This window comes from Pongo pygmaeus, chromosome 8, assembly GCF_028885625.2.
Source record: "Pongo pygmaeus isolate AG05252 chromosome 8, NHGRI_mPonPyg2-v2.0_pri, whole genome shotgun sequence".
NCBI classification, from domain to species: domain Eukaryota; kingdom Metazoa; phylum Chordata; class Mammalia; order Primates; family Hominidae; genus Pongo; species Pongo pygmaeus.
In genome coordinates this window covers 27,014,777-27,032,543 of record NC_072381.2, presented here as the reverse complement: position 1 = coordinate 27,032,543, position 17,767 = coordinate 27,014,777, and the positions used below count along the sequence as shown (strand labels likewise).

At 34.7% G+C, this 17,767-nt stretch overlaps 2 protein-coding genes across 13 annotated transcripts in view; one reads left to right on the top strand and one right to left on the bottom strand.

Annotated features, from left to right (window-relative positions):
* The window catches only part of ABI1 (abl interactor 1), a 117,847-nt gene extending 102,821 nt beyond the window's left edge, over window positions 1-15,026 (top strand). For 3 of the 12 annotated variants that reach the window (XM_054436593.2, XM_054436597.2, XM_063669683.1), the window contains 4 exons: window positions 2,694-2,870; window positions 6,183-6,269; window positions 10,133-10,318; window positions 13,166-15,026. In XM_054436593.2, the coding sequence (XP_054292568.1) occupies window positions 2,694-2,870; window positions 6,183-6,269; window positions 10,133-10,318; window positions 13,166-13,341 (626 nt within the window). In that variant the 3' untranslated portion in view covers window positions 13,342-15,026. The remainder of the gene's footprint in view (window positions 1-2,693; window positions 2,871-6,182; window positions 6,270-10,132; window positions 10,319-13,165) is intronic. The other 9 variants (XM_054436599.2, XM_054436601.2, XM_063669684.1 and 6 more) reach the window with 4 other exon arrangements.
* A 94-nt stretch (window positions 15,027-15,120) lies between these two features.
* PDSS1 (decaprenyl diphosphate synthase subunit 1) overlaps window positions 15,121-17,767 on the bottom strand; it is a 49,483-nt gene continuing 46,836 nt past the window's right edge. The window contains exon 12 of the mRNA XM_054436605.2: window positions 15,121-15,583. Coding sequence (XP_054292580.1) covers window positions 15,443-15,583 — 141 coding nt within the window. The 3' untranslated portion in view covers window positions 15,121-15,442. The remainder of the gene's footprint in view (window positions 15,584-17,767) is intronic.

Sequence of the window (17,767 nt, the reverse complement as noted above, 5' to 3'; positions counted from 1 at the left end):
GAAGTTTGAGAACCACTGTCCTAGAGATTCAGGAATTATATTTAGGAATGTTCGTAGTAGTAGTATTGATAACACAAATCTCAATGAAACCAAAATGTCTAATAGTGGTAGAATGGATAAATAAATTATGATATATTTGCATACAAATAAAATAGCAAAAATGAATGACATTGATATGCATAGCCACATGGATGAATTTTTGAAAATATTATCAAGGAAAAAGAGCAATTCAACAATATGTACAGATTCATTCCATTACAAAAGTTTATAAATTTGTAAAAACTGTGTGTATTGTTTAAGGTTATATATGTGTATGTGTGTATATATATATCTATATGATAAAAACTATTTACAGAAGAAAGAGTATGTTTAACATACACCTTGTGGGGGTTGGAATCCAGGAGAGGAGCACACAGGAAGCCTCAGTGATCTTGTTAATATTCGATTTCTTGAGCTGTATATTATTTAAATTTTTTTATACACACATGTATGTGTATAATTCACATGTATAACATATAATTATGCATATAAGTCACACACCCTTTGGCATTATTTATTTTATGATAAAATGTTAAATTCTAAAATAGGCTCAGAATTGCTAAATGATTGGCTTTTGTTCTTGAATCACCAATAAAAATAACTCGATTTCTATACACTTTTTTATACAAGCCAGAGAAATGTAAAATCCTTTTACAGAGATTTCTATTAAAAATGGTTGGCTGGGAGTGGTGGCTCACACCTGTAATCCAGCATTTTGGGAGGCCAAGGTGGGAGGATTGCTTGAGCCCAGGACAAGACCACCCTGGGCAACATAGTGAGACTCTGTCTCTACAAAACATAAAAAATTAGCTGGGTTTGGTGGTGCACTCCTATATCCCCAGCTACTCAGGAGGCTGAGGTAGGAGGATTGCTTGAGTACAGGAGGTTGAGGCTGCAGTGAGCTGTGATCCCACCACTGCACTCCAGCCTGGGCGACAGAGTCAGACTCTTTACCCAAAATAAAAAAATAAAACAAAAACAGTTAAAGGCTTACTCTTTTTTTTTTTTTTTTTGAGATGGAGTCTTTCTCTGTCACTCAGGCTGGAATGCAGTGGTGCAGTCTTGGCTCACTGCAACCTCCATCTCCCGGGTTCAAGTGATTCTCCTGTCTCAACCTCCCGAATAGCTGGGATTACAGGCACGTGCTTCCATGCCCGGCTAATTGTTGTATTTTTAGTAGACACGAGTTTTTGCCATGTTGGCCAGGCTGGTCTCAAACTCCTGACCTCAGGTGATCCGCCTGCCTCGGCCTCCCAAAGTGCTGGGATTACAGGCATGAGCCACCGCACCTGGCCCTTAAAGGCTTATTTCTTGGCTCTCTGGAAAAACCTAGCTGTCCAAAATTACTTATTCACAAAGGCTTTTGAATAGACAATTATTTTTAAACTGTTTCTATTTAGAAAATGAGCATGTGGATGATTCAAATAATTAGTGACTGCCTATGACTTGGGAGTTCCAAAATGTTAGATCAGCACTTCTCTTAATGAACAACCTCTGCTGTATGGTTTTATCTAATACCTTGTGTGACCTCTAAGAATGATTAGACAACTGAATGAAGATAAATTAGGATGCTGGCTTTTTACTTACTCTGTCATTGTTTGTTGTTTAGATGGGGCAAGGAAAATAATAATAATCCCAAAGTTAACTTTGGAAAGTATAGTTAACTTTAGAGGCTTTGAACTCTACTAACGTTTTAAATATGAAACTTTTGAAATGTTGGGAAAGATGACACTTAATACAATGTTAAGTATTAATATTTTCATCAGTTTTGATATTAACTGATGAAAATATATATATGAGCATGCTAATTTTTTTTTTAAAAAAGCAGATTTTTTGGATGTACTATGGAAAAGAAGCCCTCCAAGCATGGAGAAAGAGAATAGATTTTCTAGACAAAACTACCTTAAAATGCCATATTTTATAGAGTCAAAAAATTTTCTGCTTTTGTCAGTTATAAAAATTTAATAGGGAAAATGTATGTTAATCTTAAAACTTTGGAGATCTACAACAAATCTGACATTACATGAAAGTGCTTTGAAACTAGAAATGGCACTTTTCTTAAAAATGATTTTACTTAATATGTATTGATACTAATAACTGCTAATTCAATAAAAACTCAAAAATATTAGTAAATAAAAATTTATTGTTTAACTTGGATTTGGCTAGACAGAGACTTATCATTATAAGACTCTGTCTAGCCAAATCAAAATTCTGAAAGTTTTGTCAGTGGAAAGGAAGAAATTTGTAAACCAGACATGAATCTACTTATGTCTAAAGACTGATGCCTTCTACCTCACACCGTCTTTTGGTACTTATTGGAAAGACAATTTACATATAAAAGCTATATATTTGAAAATGCACAAACAACTTATATATCATATTAGCAAAGTACCATTTGGGATTATGTTTTTTAAAAGCTTGAGAATATTACTTACTTTTGCAGCTTTCCATGCAGCTGTTTTTTTTCTCTCTGTTTTTGACTTTGGAGATAAAGTTACTGATTTTTATGTTTACTTTTCTCTTTATTTTGTGCCTTGGTCTTGAAAAAGTAATAAATATTTCTTACTGAGGCCCCCTCCCGCTTTGTTCTCCCATCTAAGGTGATTACAATGCTCAAGTCTCTTTGTTGGTTGCCTTTGACTAATGCTTTTCAGCAGCCCCGGGCTCAGCTCCTGGTTCCCAGTATGGCACAATGACCAGGCAGATATCTCGACACAACTCTACTACTTCTTCGACATCTTCTGGTGGATACAGACGAACTCCCTCTGTGACTGCTCAATTTTCTGCTCAGCCTCATGTTAATGGAGGTCCACTTTATTCTCAAAATTCAAGTAAGCTTGTGCTTTGCAGGCATACAGCAACAGTGGAGCTCCTTTTGAAGGAAATTATTTGAAACTGTTATTCTTGCCAGTGATAGACAACAATTGAAAACCATGCTGTTTCATGTTTATTTTTGTTTTAGGATATTAGTCCTTGAATCATACCATTTTAAGAGTAATTGCTTACCACTTTCTCTTCCAAAATTTAGACTTACCAAGTATACTTAACTAAATTTATCGAGACATGTCTATATTGAGTATACTAAAATTTAACTTTAATATGCTATTTTATTACGTAAGTAGAACTAGAGAACAAAAACATTGCAGAAATAAACTGAATTTATTGGCATGTTTGAGACAGCGTAGTAATGGTAAAATAAAAGACACAAACATTGTCAAAGTTTTCCTTTAAATTAATATAATGAAATTGCTGGCTATCACTTTTAAGGTCATTAACTTATTCAGAAATGAGTTCAAAACCGATTAAAACTGTTTGTGATGCCTGCTTAATTACTCTGTCTTTGAATAATTCTAATGGTGGGAATTTCTCTTGGTATCTTTCTGTTTACCTCAAATTGCACATCTCAACACTAATTGCAGTCAGTGTTTAAAAGCTGGTAAGAGAAGAAAATAGTTTTAGCATATAATGTTAGGAAGTTAGAATAGTGTAGGTAGTCATTAATATCACTTTCCATATTAAGATGTTCAATGCAAAAAGGAAAAAAAGAAAACAAAATTAGAAATGAACCTGTTGTCCACTGTTTGCTTTTAGCTTAAAAAGTTGTGCCCACTGGGCATAGACTGAGACAAGCTTTCCTACATGGCTTTTGTGGCTCTTTCTAGAGCCACATGTTATTTTAGTTTATGTAAAAACACTTAATACTCAGTGAATTCTCCATATTTACATAGGAGGTTGCTTTAAGTTCTTTTTATTTATAATGAATGACCTGTATATGTATTTTAAAGCAGAGCTAGGGGAAAGTTTTTTTTGTTTTTTTTTTTGAGATGGTGTTTCGCTCTTGTCGCCCAGGCTGGAGTGCAGTGGCGCGATCTCGGCCCACTGCAACCTCACCCTCCCAGGTTCAAGCGATTCTCCTGCCTTAGCCACCTGAGTAGCTGGGATTACAGGTGCCTGCCACTACACCTAGCTAATTTTTGTATTTTTAGTAGGGACAGCATTTCACCACGTTGGCCAGGCTGGTCTCGAACTCCTGATCTCAGGGGATCCACCCACTTCAGCCTCCAAAAGAGCTGGGATTACAGGCGTGAGCCACTGCTCCCAGCTGAAAGTTCTCATTAGTTTTTTGTTTAAATTTGAAAGATAAATTATGTTATAGCAAAAATTCCTAAGAATTGAAAACCACTTTATCAGAAATAATCAAAATTCACAAATAATCCCAAAATTTATATAGCTTTTTTTCCAGACTAAAATATTAAAGCTACTGAGAAGTGTTAAACTTCACTAAATAGGATTTTACCTAACATTTGGTATCAAAAGGTAGCCAGTGTCTGTCTAAATATTCCAGATTATCTAATAATTCACTTATTTTATCAACTTTATTTTTTTCATATTCTGAATTTTTAGATCCCATCTTTTTGTTTATTATTTTTCTTTTCCCCACTTAGACATTTAATTTACTCTGCAAATAGGATTTTTGGTGACTTTTTTATATAATACATAGTTTTATTTTAGCAATGCTTGTGTGGATTATTTTCAAACAGGATACTTTAATTAATGACCACATTCTTTTGAATATTGGAAAGCAAATTTGGCCTCAGATTTTAAATAAATTATTATGTTTTGTCAAATTAATTATCCTTCAATCTGAGTTACTGTTGGTGTTGTAATAGTAGTAGTAGTATGTGAATGTTTTTAGTGTTTCGATGTGCACATTTTCCCTTCTGTCTAAATGTAGTAATGATTAGTATCTTCGCAGCATAGCGTTTCTTTTTCATTACATACTAACCAGCATGGCTAGTTGCTAAGAGTTGTTTCTAAACACTTTTTTAGGTTTGTGAGAGTTTTTTGTTTTTTAAGTCAAAACCTCTAACCTTTTATTTAGGAGCCTTCTATAGAGTATTAGAATGAAATAGGATTGCTTTCATAGTGAATTGAATGTTATCTTTAGCTATACAGTGAATATTAATGCACATAATTGCTTTGTTACTTCTTTGAACACTGAACTTCTTTCAAATTTTTATGCTTACCAACAGAATTTGCATGTTGGATTAATTGAAACAACCTTTTGATTAATCCTTGGTAACCAATAAATTGTTTTTCTCTATCAATTTAGTGTTACTACTTGGTGACCACCAATAGACTAAATTTTGCTATCTAGTCCTACTGACTTTTTCTAAGCAATCTTTGGCAATTACTGTCTTGTTAAAGTGAGACAAAGTCACAAACATATGAATGTTTACTTCTAGTGTATGTTATAATTTTTAATACATGAGTATTTGGTATTAATTTCCTGTCAATTATGTCATCTCCACAAATACATGTGAATGTGTTTCAAGCTATCCAATGAGTTGTTAAAAATTGCTTTAATGCAAAGAACTACATATTTTAACTTATTGGAGATCAGGTTTCCTTTTTCAGAACAGTGATAAAAAGGTCACTTTTGAGATATCCCATGAAACTCTGAATGATTAACATGATATATTCCCTTGTAAATTTAGGACTGATATTTTTAAAAATAAAATTGCCAACTTAAAAAAATAACAACCTTGTTTTACAAACAAGAGTTTTTCCTGGAGAGCTGTGTGTGAATTTAGATATATAATAAGAACTGTCTTTAAAGGAAACCTGTGATTAATATTTTTATTGATATATGAAATAAACAGCTATTATGTATTTGTTTTATTTATGTGGGTCCTAATTTACAACATTACCTTAAAGCTAGACAAACCTGTTATAGCTATGGCAAAGACACAATATTCTGGAAACCTATGTAGGTATTTCATTGTTACCTATTTTAGAAGTCTTTCCTTAGAATTTGAAAATTTTATTTTACTAAAATGAATGTGATGGTAAATTTAAATCTTCCCCAAACAATATAACATTAGGATTAAATTAAGTATATTTGTTCTTTTATAAAATTAATTAATTGGCTAAGCACAACTTGGCCTTTAGGTTTGCTTGTGGGAAATGTACTCAAGGTTCTGCAGGTTTTTGTTTTGTTTTTTGTTTTGTTTTGTTTCATTTGCAAACTGTTCTTTGCATACTTACGTTTGTGGTCCTTGTAACTGACTTCTGCTTTTTGTTTGTTTCCTTTTCTTTCCTTTATCTGTTTTACTTCCCCCATACTGTGTTGTTGCTACCAGTTTCTATTGCTCCACCCCCTCCCCCTATGCCTCAGTTGACTCCACAGATACCTCTCACAGGCTTCGTGGCCAGGGTGCAGGAAAACAGTAAGTTTGGAAAAACTGAGCTATGGAAGAGTAGAGGCTGTCTCCTTATAGCATGCATGGCTGACGATGAGTCGTCGTTTTCCTTACTTTTACTGAGAAGCTAATCTTATCTTGAAAATAGGTGCAGATATGTTACTGAAACTGAAGAGCACGGTCTTCAGTTTTTTCTCTTTGTGTGCATGGTTACTGACCCATATAAATTTGAAAGCTGCAATTTTCTTATGTCTTTACATGATCTAAAACAGGAGATCTGATCTTTACATATTCTTAAGGAAAGAATAATCAAACACAAAAATTCAAATTATATGGAAACTTTTAGCTTCTAACAGTTACTAGAGTTAGAAGACATTTTTTATTCTAATAAATTTATCAAGATATAGGTAGATATACTGTAAGATTAAATTTAATATGAAATTGGAACAGGTTTTCCCCCCTTAATTTCAAAATTTTAGGGAAAGCTTTGTAGCCTTAGATTTTCGTACATACATGATATTGAACCTACGTAAAGGTTCATTGTTAGGATAAGATTGAATGACCAAGAATAAGTAAATTACATTCATGCTATCCATTTCAGTGTGAGTGATAAGCAATTTAGCATTCTTTTCACATTTTGGCTACATCCAGGCCCACGAAGATTGTTTCTGAATATGAAAATCAGTTAACTTTTTTAGATCTTCTCTTGAATGAAGTTCAGGGATTTTTTTGGGAAGTTATTTTGGATATATGGTTTTAATCAGGATAGGCTAGTTTATATTACTGCCTGATTACTTTTGAAATTCCAGAAGATGTGTAATCTTAACTGCATGATCACAGTGAATGTTCTATAAAGTGAAAAATACCACTATTACTGAATTATAATATGCTAGAATAGCTGTTGATGGTAATATGGTCTATTTTTAATTTACTTTATTTGGACCATCACCATGAAAATAAATCTCAGGATGGTTTGAACAAATGAATAACCCACTTGCCCAGCCTATCCTCCAAGAGAATATATTGTGGCAAATTCCATTCTTCAGCTTTTGCTGACCCTGTTGTGTTACTCTCCCCATTCCCTCCCTTCTGCCAGTCAAATATTTGTGTACCCGATGTTACGTGCCAGACTCTGGGAAGAATACCAGCAGTTTAAGACAAAAGCCTCTTCCTTCAGGAAATGTGTGATCCAATTGGCTTGTTATAAAATGTTGTTTCGTAATGTTGAAATTTCTGAGTGTAAGCCATCCTTACTGTTAATATGTGTTTGAAAACCCTAATGTGTGCAAACATTTAAAAAGATATGAATAATCAGCCTGGGCAACACGAAAAGACTCTGTCTGTACAAAAAATAAAAAATTAGCCAGGTGTAGTGGCATGTGCCTGTAGTTCCAGCTACTAGGGAGGCTGAGGCTGGGGCATCATTTGAGTCCAGGCCATCAAGGCTGCAGTGAGCCATGATCGCACTACTGCACTCCAGCCTAGAAGTGCAAAAATAAATAGAGTGCAAAAATAAATAAATGCATGGATGGATGGATAGATAGATGTGAATCTTATTTTTAAAAATAAATGAGTAAGGGTAAACTGCTAGTCATTAATGCTGCAGAGTTTAAAAACAAGGCCAGTGTGAACTTTTGAACTGCCATATCACTAAGAATTATTAGGAAATAATTTAAAATAGCCATAATGAACATCAGTTTTGTGGGTCCAAAGGTGACTGACTAGCTATTTGGTAAATCTTTTCTTTATATAGAAATCCAGTATTAGTGTACATTATTCTAGGCATGTGTGGTCTTTGCTAAAGAGGCTCTTGATACTATATTAGTTCTTTTTACCAAACATATGAACTTGGGTCAGTCAGTGATTCTCCTTGTGCCACAGATTCCCTAACTTTATTTGGTTTCTGTTTTCTTTGAAAGTGTGTTAGGAAGATTGGTGTTAAAATATGTATCAGTACTTTAAATGTTTTATGAAGTACAAATTTTATGTGTTCTCTTAAATACCCAGTTTCTTATGACACTCAAAGTGGGTGATAATGAATGCATGTAGCAGCCTATTAATAAGTGTTTCAGTTTAAGATATGAGCCTCTAAAAAAGTCAGCAGTGTGTTTACATCTCTTTATGATTATGCAGAGAATTAGATTAACCAAGACTTCTGCCATAATTTGAAGATAAGACATGTAGATTTACAGCAGTTGGACATAAAGACAATTTCGTGAAAACATTAAACTAGTATGATAAATCAAGAGTAAATGCAAGGTACCCACATACATAATTTACACATTAAGCCAAATTAAGGATATGAACTATGGCTGTTTGATGTCAGGAGGGGTCTGTACCCATTTTCCTCTCCTCAATAATATTAAGAAGTTTTATAGAGGAAGTTATGGGCAAAGATAAAATGGATCTAGGAATGAGGCAGAAAAATTAATTGTAGACCCGTTTGATAGGTGTTAGAGTGAGCATTACCATATAGGGTTTGTTTTCTAATAGCCCTTTCATCCCTCAAGAGGATAAAATAGAAATCACAGCATTGAAATGGTTATGGAAATAGGGTCATTATCTGCAAATATTTTAAACCTGGATCCCTTGGTTGTATATTCAGCACATTATTCCAAGGAGGGCAGAGTAAACGTTTAAACCTGTATGACAGAAAGATTATGGCTGATTTCTTTGGTCACGTAAATAGCCCCAAAAATTGGCATTTGATTTAGTATGTTTGTATTATGAACTTCTCCCCTGCAGGAATTATATAATTCCTGTATCAATTTGTATGAAAACATTTTCATATGTCTTTTGAACTTTTAAAGAAATTTATTGATCAGAAATTTAAGTTAAGCATTAATTGGGTTCCAGCTTTGAATTCTTTAAATATTAGGAGCATTTTTACCTGCTATTATACTAGTTCATTGAACAGAGCTCTAGCCTGACATTTTCCCATTTCCCTGTTTACACCTTTGACTATGTAAAGCACACACATATATACTGACCACGACCATCTAGAGTTTGAGGTATGAGTCATTTTTATTGTTTTGTTTACTGTAAGTTCCTTTTTGTTGGTTTTTTTAATTACATCTTCAACACTTTATGTTTAAATCTTAATTGTTGATGTATTCTTAGAAAATCGAATCTTTAGGATCTAGGCTTTCCCTCATCCCGTGCTTATGTTTTACTAGCAATAATGCAAAATTTTAGCTTGCTTTCTACATTAAAAAACTGATTATGAATATAAACATTTTTGAAAATAATTAGATTTTCTACTGGTTGGGGATTCTTTTTCCATTTTTTCAACTTGTAAAATGTAAATAACAGAGTAGAAAATCTGCACACAGAAGCAGACCTAATACCACCAACTTTACTTTTCTCTCCATCAAAACAAACAATAATCAACAAAGAAACAAAAATCTGTCCACAGGAGACTGAATTTTTAGGGAACCAAAGCTGTTTCAAGCCAAAATCAGGGGCATGAATGAGCAGAGTGAAAAGTGATCAAACCATTAATGTAATGTTACTCATATCATTTACTGCAGTCCAAATGACAAAAGTGACATAGATTCATTTTAGGTTGATTGTTAACATTTGTCCCGATCTGAACCTTGGAATAAGGAAACTACTCCTATAATCCTTATAAAAAGAGACATTGTCTCCTAACACCCTGCATTCATTAATTTGTAGTACTTCCAGATACCCTTATTTTTAGCTCATTTTGTTATTTTTAAATGATTCTTGAGTAGCATAAATTTTAACACACCAAGCTTTTATTTCTAATCATTGCATGTTTTATTATAGTGCATGCTGTACTTAAGTTAGAGCTTTCTTAAATTCTATTAACTTATAAGTTTCCATCTAGACATATTTTTGATTCAAATCAATCATATGAATCTTTTTAGTTGCTGATAGTCCAACTCCACCGCCACCACCTCCACCAGATGACATTCCTATGTTTGATGACTCTCCACCTCCCCCACCACCACCTCCAGTGGATTATGAAGATGAGGAAGCTGCAGTAGTTCAGTATAATGATCCATATGCAGATGGGGATCCTGCTTGGGCCCCCAAGAATTATATTGAGAAAGGTAAGTTACAGTCATTGAGTTGATGTGAAGGAAAATAAACTAATTGTAGAAATTTAGAACTATAAAGAACATCTAATCCAATGTTTCTCAACCTTTTAAACTGCCTTACCAACCAAGATGATTTACTTAAACCTTACTTCCTAAGTTTTGTATTATTTCCAGTGTACAGGCGGATTCTTTGTATTTTAAATTAAAATTGCAGTGTTAGATTTGCTTTCAAACTATGTAAGCATTCAGCTGAAGATTAACTTGCTGGACGGCATTTTATAGATGAAACAGCTAAGGCACAAAAATGGAGTTATATGTAATTAGTAAAGATTTTAAAAGTTCTGTCAAGCTCTATTGATTACCTTTCATATCTAAATATAGACGGTCCCTGATTTATGATGGTTCACTTTAGGATCTTTTCAACTTTATGATGGTACAAAAATGATATGCATTCAGTATGCTTCTCAACTTATGATGGAGCTTTGCCTGGATAAAACTGTTATAAGTAAAAAAATATAAGTTGAAAATGTACTTTCAATTTACAATATTTTCCACTAAACAGTGGGTTTATTGGGACATAACCCCATTGTATGTAAGTGGAGCAGCATCTGTCTTTAAAAATATATTAGTACTATCATGAGAAAAGCCTCAATTAAGGTTTCAATTAGGTGATTTTATAAAACAGAAGACAAATTATCAGGATTGTATTTCATGAAATTATGAACTACTCTAAAGTCTAATTTACCTACAGTACCCGATATTCACTATAATCATCTATTAAGAAATATAGGTGGGGAAGAAACAAATCCTGTTTCTAGTTTTTTTTTTCATCCAGTTCTGTGCTATTTTAAAATCTGTATTTCTTCTTGCAGAAGTGGGAATCAATTAAAAATAAAATCTGTATTTCTATAGAGTTCTGAAAAATGCTTATGATTTAGTTGAACACTTTTGGTTACCTTTGAAATATATTTCCTTCTATTGACTTTACTGGGTTAACGGACTTTAAGCAAGTAGCTGTAGCTCTTGAGACCAGCAGCATTCTTTCCTGCCCAAGTTTTGGATATGTGGCAAAAGTAAATTTGTTTTCCTTTTATATTTTTTTATTTTTTGAGACGGAGTCTTGCTCTGTCTCCCAGGCTGGAGTGCAGTGGTACAATCTCGGCTTACTGCAACTTCCGCCTCCCGGGTTCAAGCAATTCCCCTGCCTCAGCCTCTTAAGTAGCTGGGATTACAGGTGCCCGCCACCACGCCCAGCTAACTTTTGTATTTTTAGTAGAGACAGGGTTTTGCCATGTTGGCCAGGCTGGTCTTGAACTCCTGACCTCAAGTGATCTGCCCGTCTCAGCCTCCCTGTGCTGGGATTACCGGCATGAGCCACTAAGCGTGGCCTTATATTTTTAAACAGTAAATAATTTACATATTGTTAAGAAAGTCTTAAATATTCTACTTTAGATTCCCATATACCTTCAAGTAGAGAGCTGTTGTTACTTAGGAGGATGATAAACTTGAGTGGCCTTGAATTGTGTTTTTACCCGTATTTTCTTACTTGGTAAAGCAAATTAACTATGAAAATGGGACCATATTTATATAAGTTGACAAATTTGGAATGATATATTGGGTAATATATTTGATAGTAGAGGAGGATTAAAAAGTATATTCCCAAGAACTAGGGGTGAGCACACTTTGTTTGGTATAAAGCCAGATAGTAAATATTTTAAACTTTGCTGGCTATACAGTCTCTGTCACAACTACTCAGTCCTGTTATTGTAGCGTAAAAGCAGACATAGACAATACGTGAGTAAGTAGATGTGGCCATATTGTAATAAACCTTTATTTACAAAAAATGTGGTGGTTTGGATTTGTCCATGGGCCGTTTTATACATTTTGGATTACTTTCTCTTTCCATAGCAGTTTGCAAAGGAAGTGAATATAGGCTGAGCATCCCTATCTGAAAGTCCCAAATTCAAAATGCTCCAAAATCCAAAATGAGTTCCAACATGATGCTGCAAGGGGAAAATTCCACACCTGACCTCACGTGATGGGTCACAATCAAAATGCAGGCACATGACACAGTTTATTCAGTGTTCCCAAGGGAAAAATAAAATTACCTTCAGGCTATGTGTATAAGGTGTATGTGAAACAAAAATGAGTTTTGAGTTTAGACTTGGGTCCCATCTCCAAGATATCTCATTACGCATATGTAAAATTCCAAAATCTGAAAATCCCAAATCCAAAGCAGTTCTGATCCCAGGCATTTCAGATGAGGGCTACTCAACCTGTATCTTGAACTGAGAAAATTACAGACACCACAGAATTGCAAAGTTCTCTAAGTATTAATTAAAATCCTTTCAAGTAAATATTCTTTAAAAAAAGATCTGGGGACAGTCCCTTAAATTAGCATGGGTTCTTGAATGAGTAGGATGTGATTTACCTTCCAGTAACTGTGTTTTTTCAAATTAGATAGCTTGGGTTGTTACCTGGTTTACTGAATGGCTATGCAGCTTTCTTTGCCTGATAATTATTTTGAAAAGCCAGTGCTTTGCATATGATAGGCACTTGGTATTTGAATGAATTGAAACATCTAATAAATTCTAAAATTCAGAGAGCTTTCTTAAAGTGATTGACAGAACCTATTGACCTATTCAGTCTAATCAGATTGTCATTTGGCTCTAAGATTAAGCCAATGATTTAAGTACATGGTTGGCCACTGACCTACTTATATTGATAGATACAAAAATTAAGAAATCTTCATAAAAAGTTAGTTTTGCTGTGCTATATATTTAATTGGCTTTGTCTTAAAATTCAAGTAAATGTTGGATATAGTGCACTCATGTGATATTTCAACTGTTTTTTCCATAGTTGTTGCAATATATGATTATACAAAAGACAAGGATGATGAGCTGTCATTTATGGAGGGTGCAATCATTTATGTTATAAAGAAGAATGATGATGGCTGGTATGAAGGAGTCTGCAATCGAGTGACTGGTCTGTTCCCTGGGAACTATGTTGAATCAATCATGCACTATACTGATTAATTTTTTTTTTTTTTGCTTTTGAAGTAGATTCTTATTACTCAGTCATACTGTGGGACTATTATGGTTAACAGAACTGTCTTAATATGTTTTAAAATGTGCCCATATTTTCAGAACATGCTGTTTTATTGGTAAATTGAATGTCTACCTGTAAGCATAAATCTTTGAGGCAGTTCGTGTATTGCTGAATAGCAATTTATACAAGAAGCTGTCCATAACTGATGATGCTTATGTACTTACTTACACATTTTTAACTTTATGACCAGCCTAAATATTCTGGGGGAAGTGGGGTATAATATTTAACGAATCATGATTCAGATTGTACCATTACATGTTTCAGTGCAGCATGGTTACTAACGCTATGTCAGACTAATATTAAAATCAGAAAATTTAAATGCTGGTGCTGGTCAGACTTTTTTTGTTAGATTCTCTCATTTAAAAAAAATACTGTTTGTTTAAAGCATGCATAAAAATTTATGTATTGAAATATACTTAAAAATTCAAGATGCTTCCCATTTGTGTAATATTTACCTGGAGGGCTCGTACTTAGGTGTCTTAACATGAATTGAGTCTCCAAGGTCTCCATGTGAAACAAAAGAAGCAAAAAGAGAATTATCTGTAATGTTGTAATTTGTACCTAAGTTTTTTAATGAGTGAAATTTGCATTATAAAATTTTTCCATTCATAAATACATAAGTGAACCAAAGGTTTTTGTCCTTTCCTTCACTGGTTTGCTTTAAAAAAAAATAAAAGATAATGATTTATTGCAGAATTATGGTTCTATTTTCTCAATATGTTAACTTGGAAAAAAATTTTAGCCTTATCTTAATCTGTCCCAACAGCAATGTGACGGATTTTTGCAGATTCAAAATCTGCAATGGTTATTTACAAGTCAATCTACTGAATTCCTTTTTTAAAGAATCTTTTGAAGCTAAGAAAATGTGTCAAATTGTGTGCATTCATTCTGTAGGTAAAATTCTTAAGGATTGCTATGTCAGTCCTTCAGTTTTACAGTGAACTGTTGTACACTGGTTCAATGAAAGGAAGTTAAAAGTACCTTTTACATATTGTAAAAGTGGATACAGTTGATTTGTGAGTAGCCACTCTTTAATCCCTTACCTGGCACTAGCAACATTAGAATTTTAAAATAAAATAATTGGGAAAGAAGGTGGGTCATGTATTAATCAGTGAACAGAGATTTACCTAACCAACGGACTTGTATTGTCTTTTGACATAATCGAAATGCAACACATGCACTTTGTGTGTCTCCTCTTAATTTAAGGGAGGGCTGAGGGATGTTTTCTCTTCTTGTCTTGTGTATAATTCTCTATTGCTTAGGATATTAAAGTAGAGCACTCAAGTGTGGGTTTCTGTGTTATTGAGGATTTGTTTGGAATTCAAATTACAGTTATGTACTGGATGCCACAGGCTTATAACAGCATAGTGAATGGTAAGACTAGTGCAAAACAGTTACTTCTGAAAATTAAAGACCATTATTGCTACCAAATCAATGTGACTATTTCATATGCATTTTGCCTTTGTTAATTTTAAACAAAGTTATCATTAGTGATCAGCTAGCTACCTTCTACTTTCCATTTTTCAAGTGGATTGTTCTCTTAATTTGTATATAACCTGTTGTCTAAATTTTATGTACAGTCTTTTATAATAAACCATTCTCCTATATGAAATTTTGGATACTGTTAAAATATAACTGATGTGGACTTCAATGCAGACTTCACATTTTTTCTGACCTTTACTCCTATGGTAAATCAAGACAAACCATTTGAATTTTAACATTGGTTATTTATTTGTGTAATGGCCTTACATGTGGATATTAACAGTGTAAACAATACCACATATAACCATCAAGATACCTTGATTATAATTTATAGGACTAGAATTTATAGGACTAGATGGTTTAATTACATTTAAAAAGTTTTCTGAAAAAACTTTTGCAATAAAAAAAATAAATTGCCCATCAATAAGTTTGATATCTTTTAAAATGATTTTTGGTTATCTGCACATGAAGCAAACAAAGTGTATTCCACAAAATTCTTTAGGCACAGTCTGGTAAGATAGCTGCCAGAAAGAACAGAAAGAGTTGTCATTTATCTCTTGTGAGTACAGTTTCTGAAAGCTGAATGAGGGCATCTCTTTCTGGGGATGGTCGAAGTTTACTGATCTGTCTTATTGCTTCATGGCAGTACTGCTGGGCGAGGTAGGTTGTTTGTTGCACACCATCACTCTACAAGATACAGAACAAAACAGAACAGATGCCTGTCACTGACTGAATCAGCGTTTTAACTTCCTGCTATAATAAATGAACACACAGTTTTGAGATCAGATGAGCTGAGGGTTACAGTTAACAGTCAAACTACATCTCTAATGTTCTTTTCCCCAGTGCTAACTTCCTTTAGGCCTTTTTCTCATATTGAAGCAAATTTTTATTCTATTAGCATGCAAAGCAACTAGCTCATCAATATTACATAGTCATCAGTTTTCCCCTAATTTTTACTTACGAGAATTTCTCAAAAGTTCTACGTACAAAGTATCTTTATACAACATTTTTAAATGTAAAAAAAACACAAGTAAAACTTAACTTAAAAAATAAAGAATAAAGACATAACAAAATGAAAGTACAGAGGGTTTATGATGAAAATCAGCTTCCTTTCTTCCAAAGGCACTCACTTTATCCATTAGTTTTTTTCTTTTCTTTTCTTTTCTTTTTGAGACAGGGTCTCACTCTGTCACCCAAGCTAGAGTGCATGGCGTGATCTTGGCTCACTGCAACCTTCACCTCCCGGGTTCAAGCGATTGTCCTGCCTCAGCCTCCCAAGTAGCTGGGACTACAGGCGCATGCCACCATGCCCGGCTAATTTTTGTATTTTTAGTAGAGATGGGGTTTTGTCATGTTGGCCAGGCTGGTCTCGAACTCCTGGCCTCAAATGATCCGCCTGCCTTGGCCTCCCAAAGTGCTGGGATTACAGGTGTGAGCCACCATGCCCAGCCTAGTTTTTATTTCTTGATTACCAATTTTAGTTATTATCTGTTACCTTTTTGTTAAGATGAGGATTTAGCCCACCCATATTGTGCCGCCTCATCATTACACTGCTGTCTTTAGTTGTTTTGTTGATTACTTCTGTTAGGTAGCATCAACTTCAGATTTTATCTTGTATGAGCTCCTGTCCTTTCCTTGAACTATACTGTTAGACTATAGATGTTTATATTCTCTTCTGTAACCATGTTTTAAAATATTGGTTCTTTCTAAAAGCCAAATACTAATAAAGTATCATTTCTATGATCTAAAAATATTTCCTGCAGAATCAAGTCCTATACTATAATTCTATTTCCTTCTCCATGGCTCATGATCCCTCTGACATTTATTTATTTATTTTAATTTTTTTTTGAGATGGAATCTTGCTCTGTCGCCCAGGCTGGAGTGCAGTGGCGTGATCTTGGCTCACTGCAACCTCTGCCTCCCAGGCTCAAGGGATTCTCGTGCCTCAGACTCCTAAGTAGCTAGGATTACAGGCGTGCACTACCACGCCTGGCTAATGTTTGTATTTTTAGTAGAGACGGGGTTTCACCATGTTGGCCAGGCTGGTCTCAAACTCCTGACCTCAAGTGATCCACCCACCTCGGCCTCCCAAAGTGCTGGGATTACAGGCGTGAGCCACTGCGCCCGGACCCCTCTGACATTTAGAAATGCAATATTCCTAACATTGTGGTTGAAATACATCTGATTTTCTATACCAATTGCTCAAAACATGACACATTTTAGTTTGTTGTTCCTTTTTGTACAGAAGCCTGCCTTCTCTCAGTGTTTTCCACACATTTTCCCGAAGTACATCTGCACATAACCTACCCAGAAAGTGTTCGTGGGGGCTGAGTGCGGTGGCTCACACCTGTAATCCCAGCACTTTGGGAGGCTGAGGTGGGTGGATCACGATGTCGAGATCGAGACCATAATGGCCAACATGATGAAACCCCGTCTCTACTAAAAATACAAAAATCAGCTGGGCGTGGTGGTGGGCGCCTGTAGTCCCAGCTACTCGGGAGGCAGAGGCAGGGGAATCACTTGAACCCGGGAGGCGGAGGTTGCAGTGAGCCGAGATTGTGCCACTGAACTTGAGCCTGGCAACAGAGCAAGACTCCGTCAACGTTTTAGTCCTGATGTGTGGTGACTTTCTTTTGCCTTCAGATTTAATGGATCCTAGGTTTAAAATGTTTCATCCTCATTTGGAAGACCTTCCTCCACTGCCTTCTAGCATCCAGTATTTTTGCTATTCATTGAGCCAGTTTTGACACCATTTTCTAGCATAAGTGACCACTTTTTTGTTTATTTTCTTCCTGAAATACTTGTTACATGATGGTACTAGTCCTTGTAGCTCTTCTTATTTTTCACTATTTCCCCCTTTCTGTTTTACAC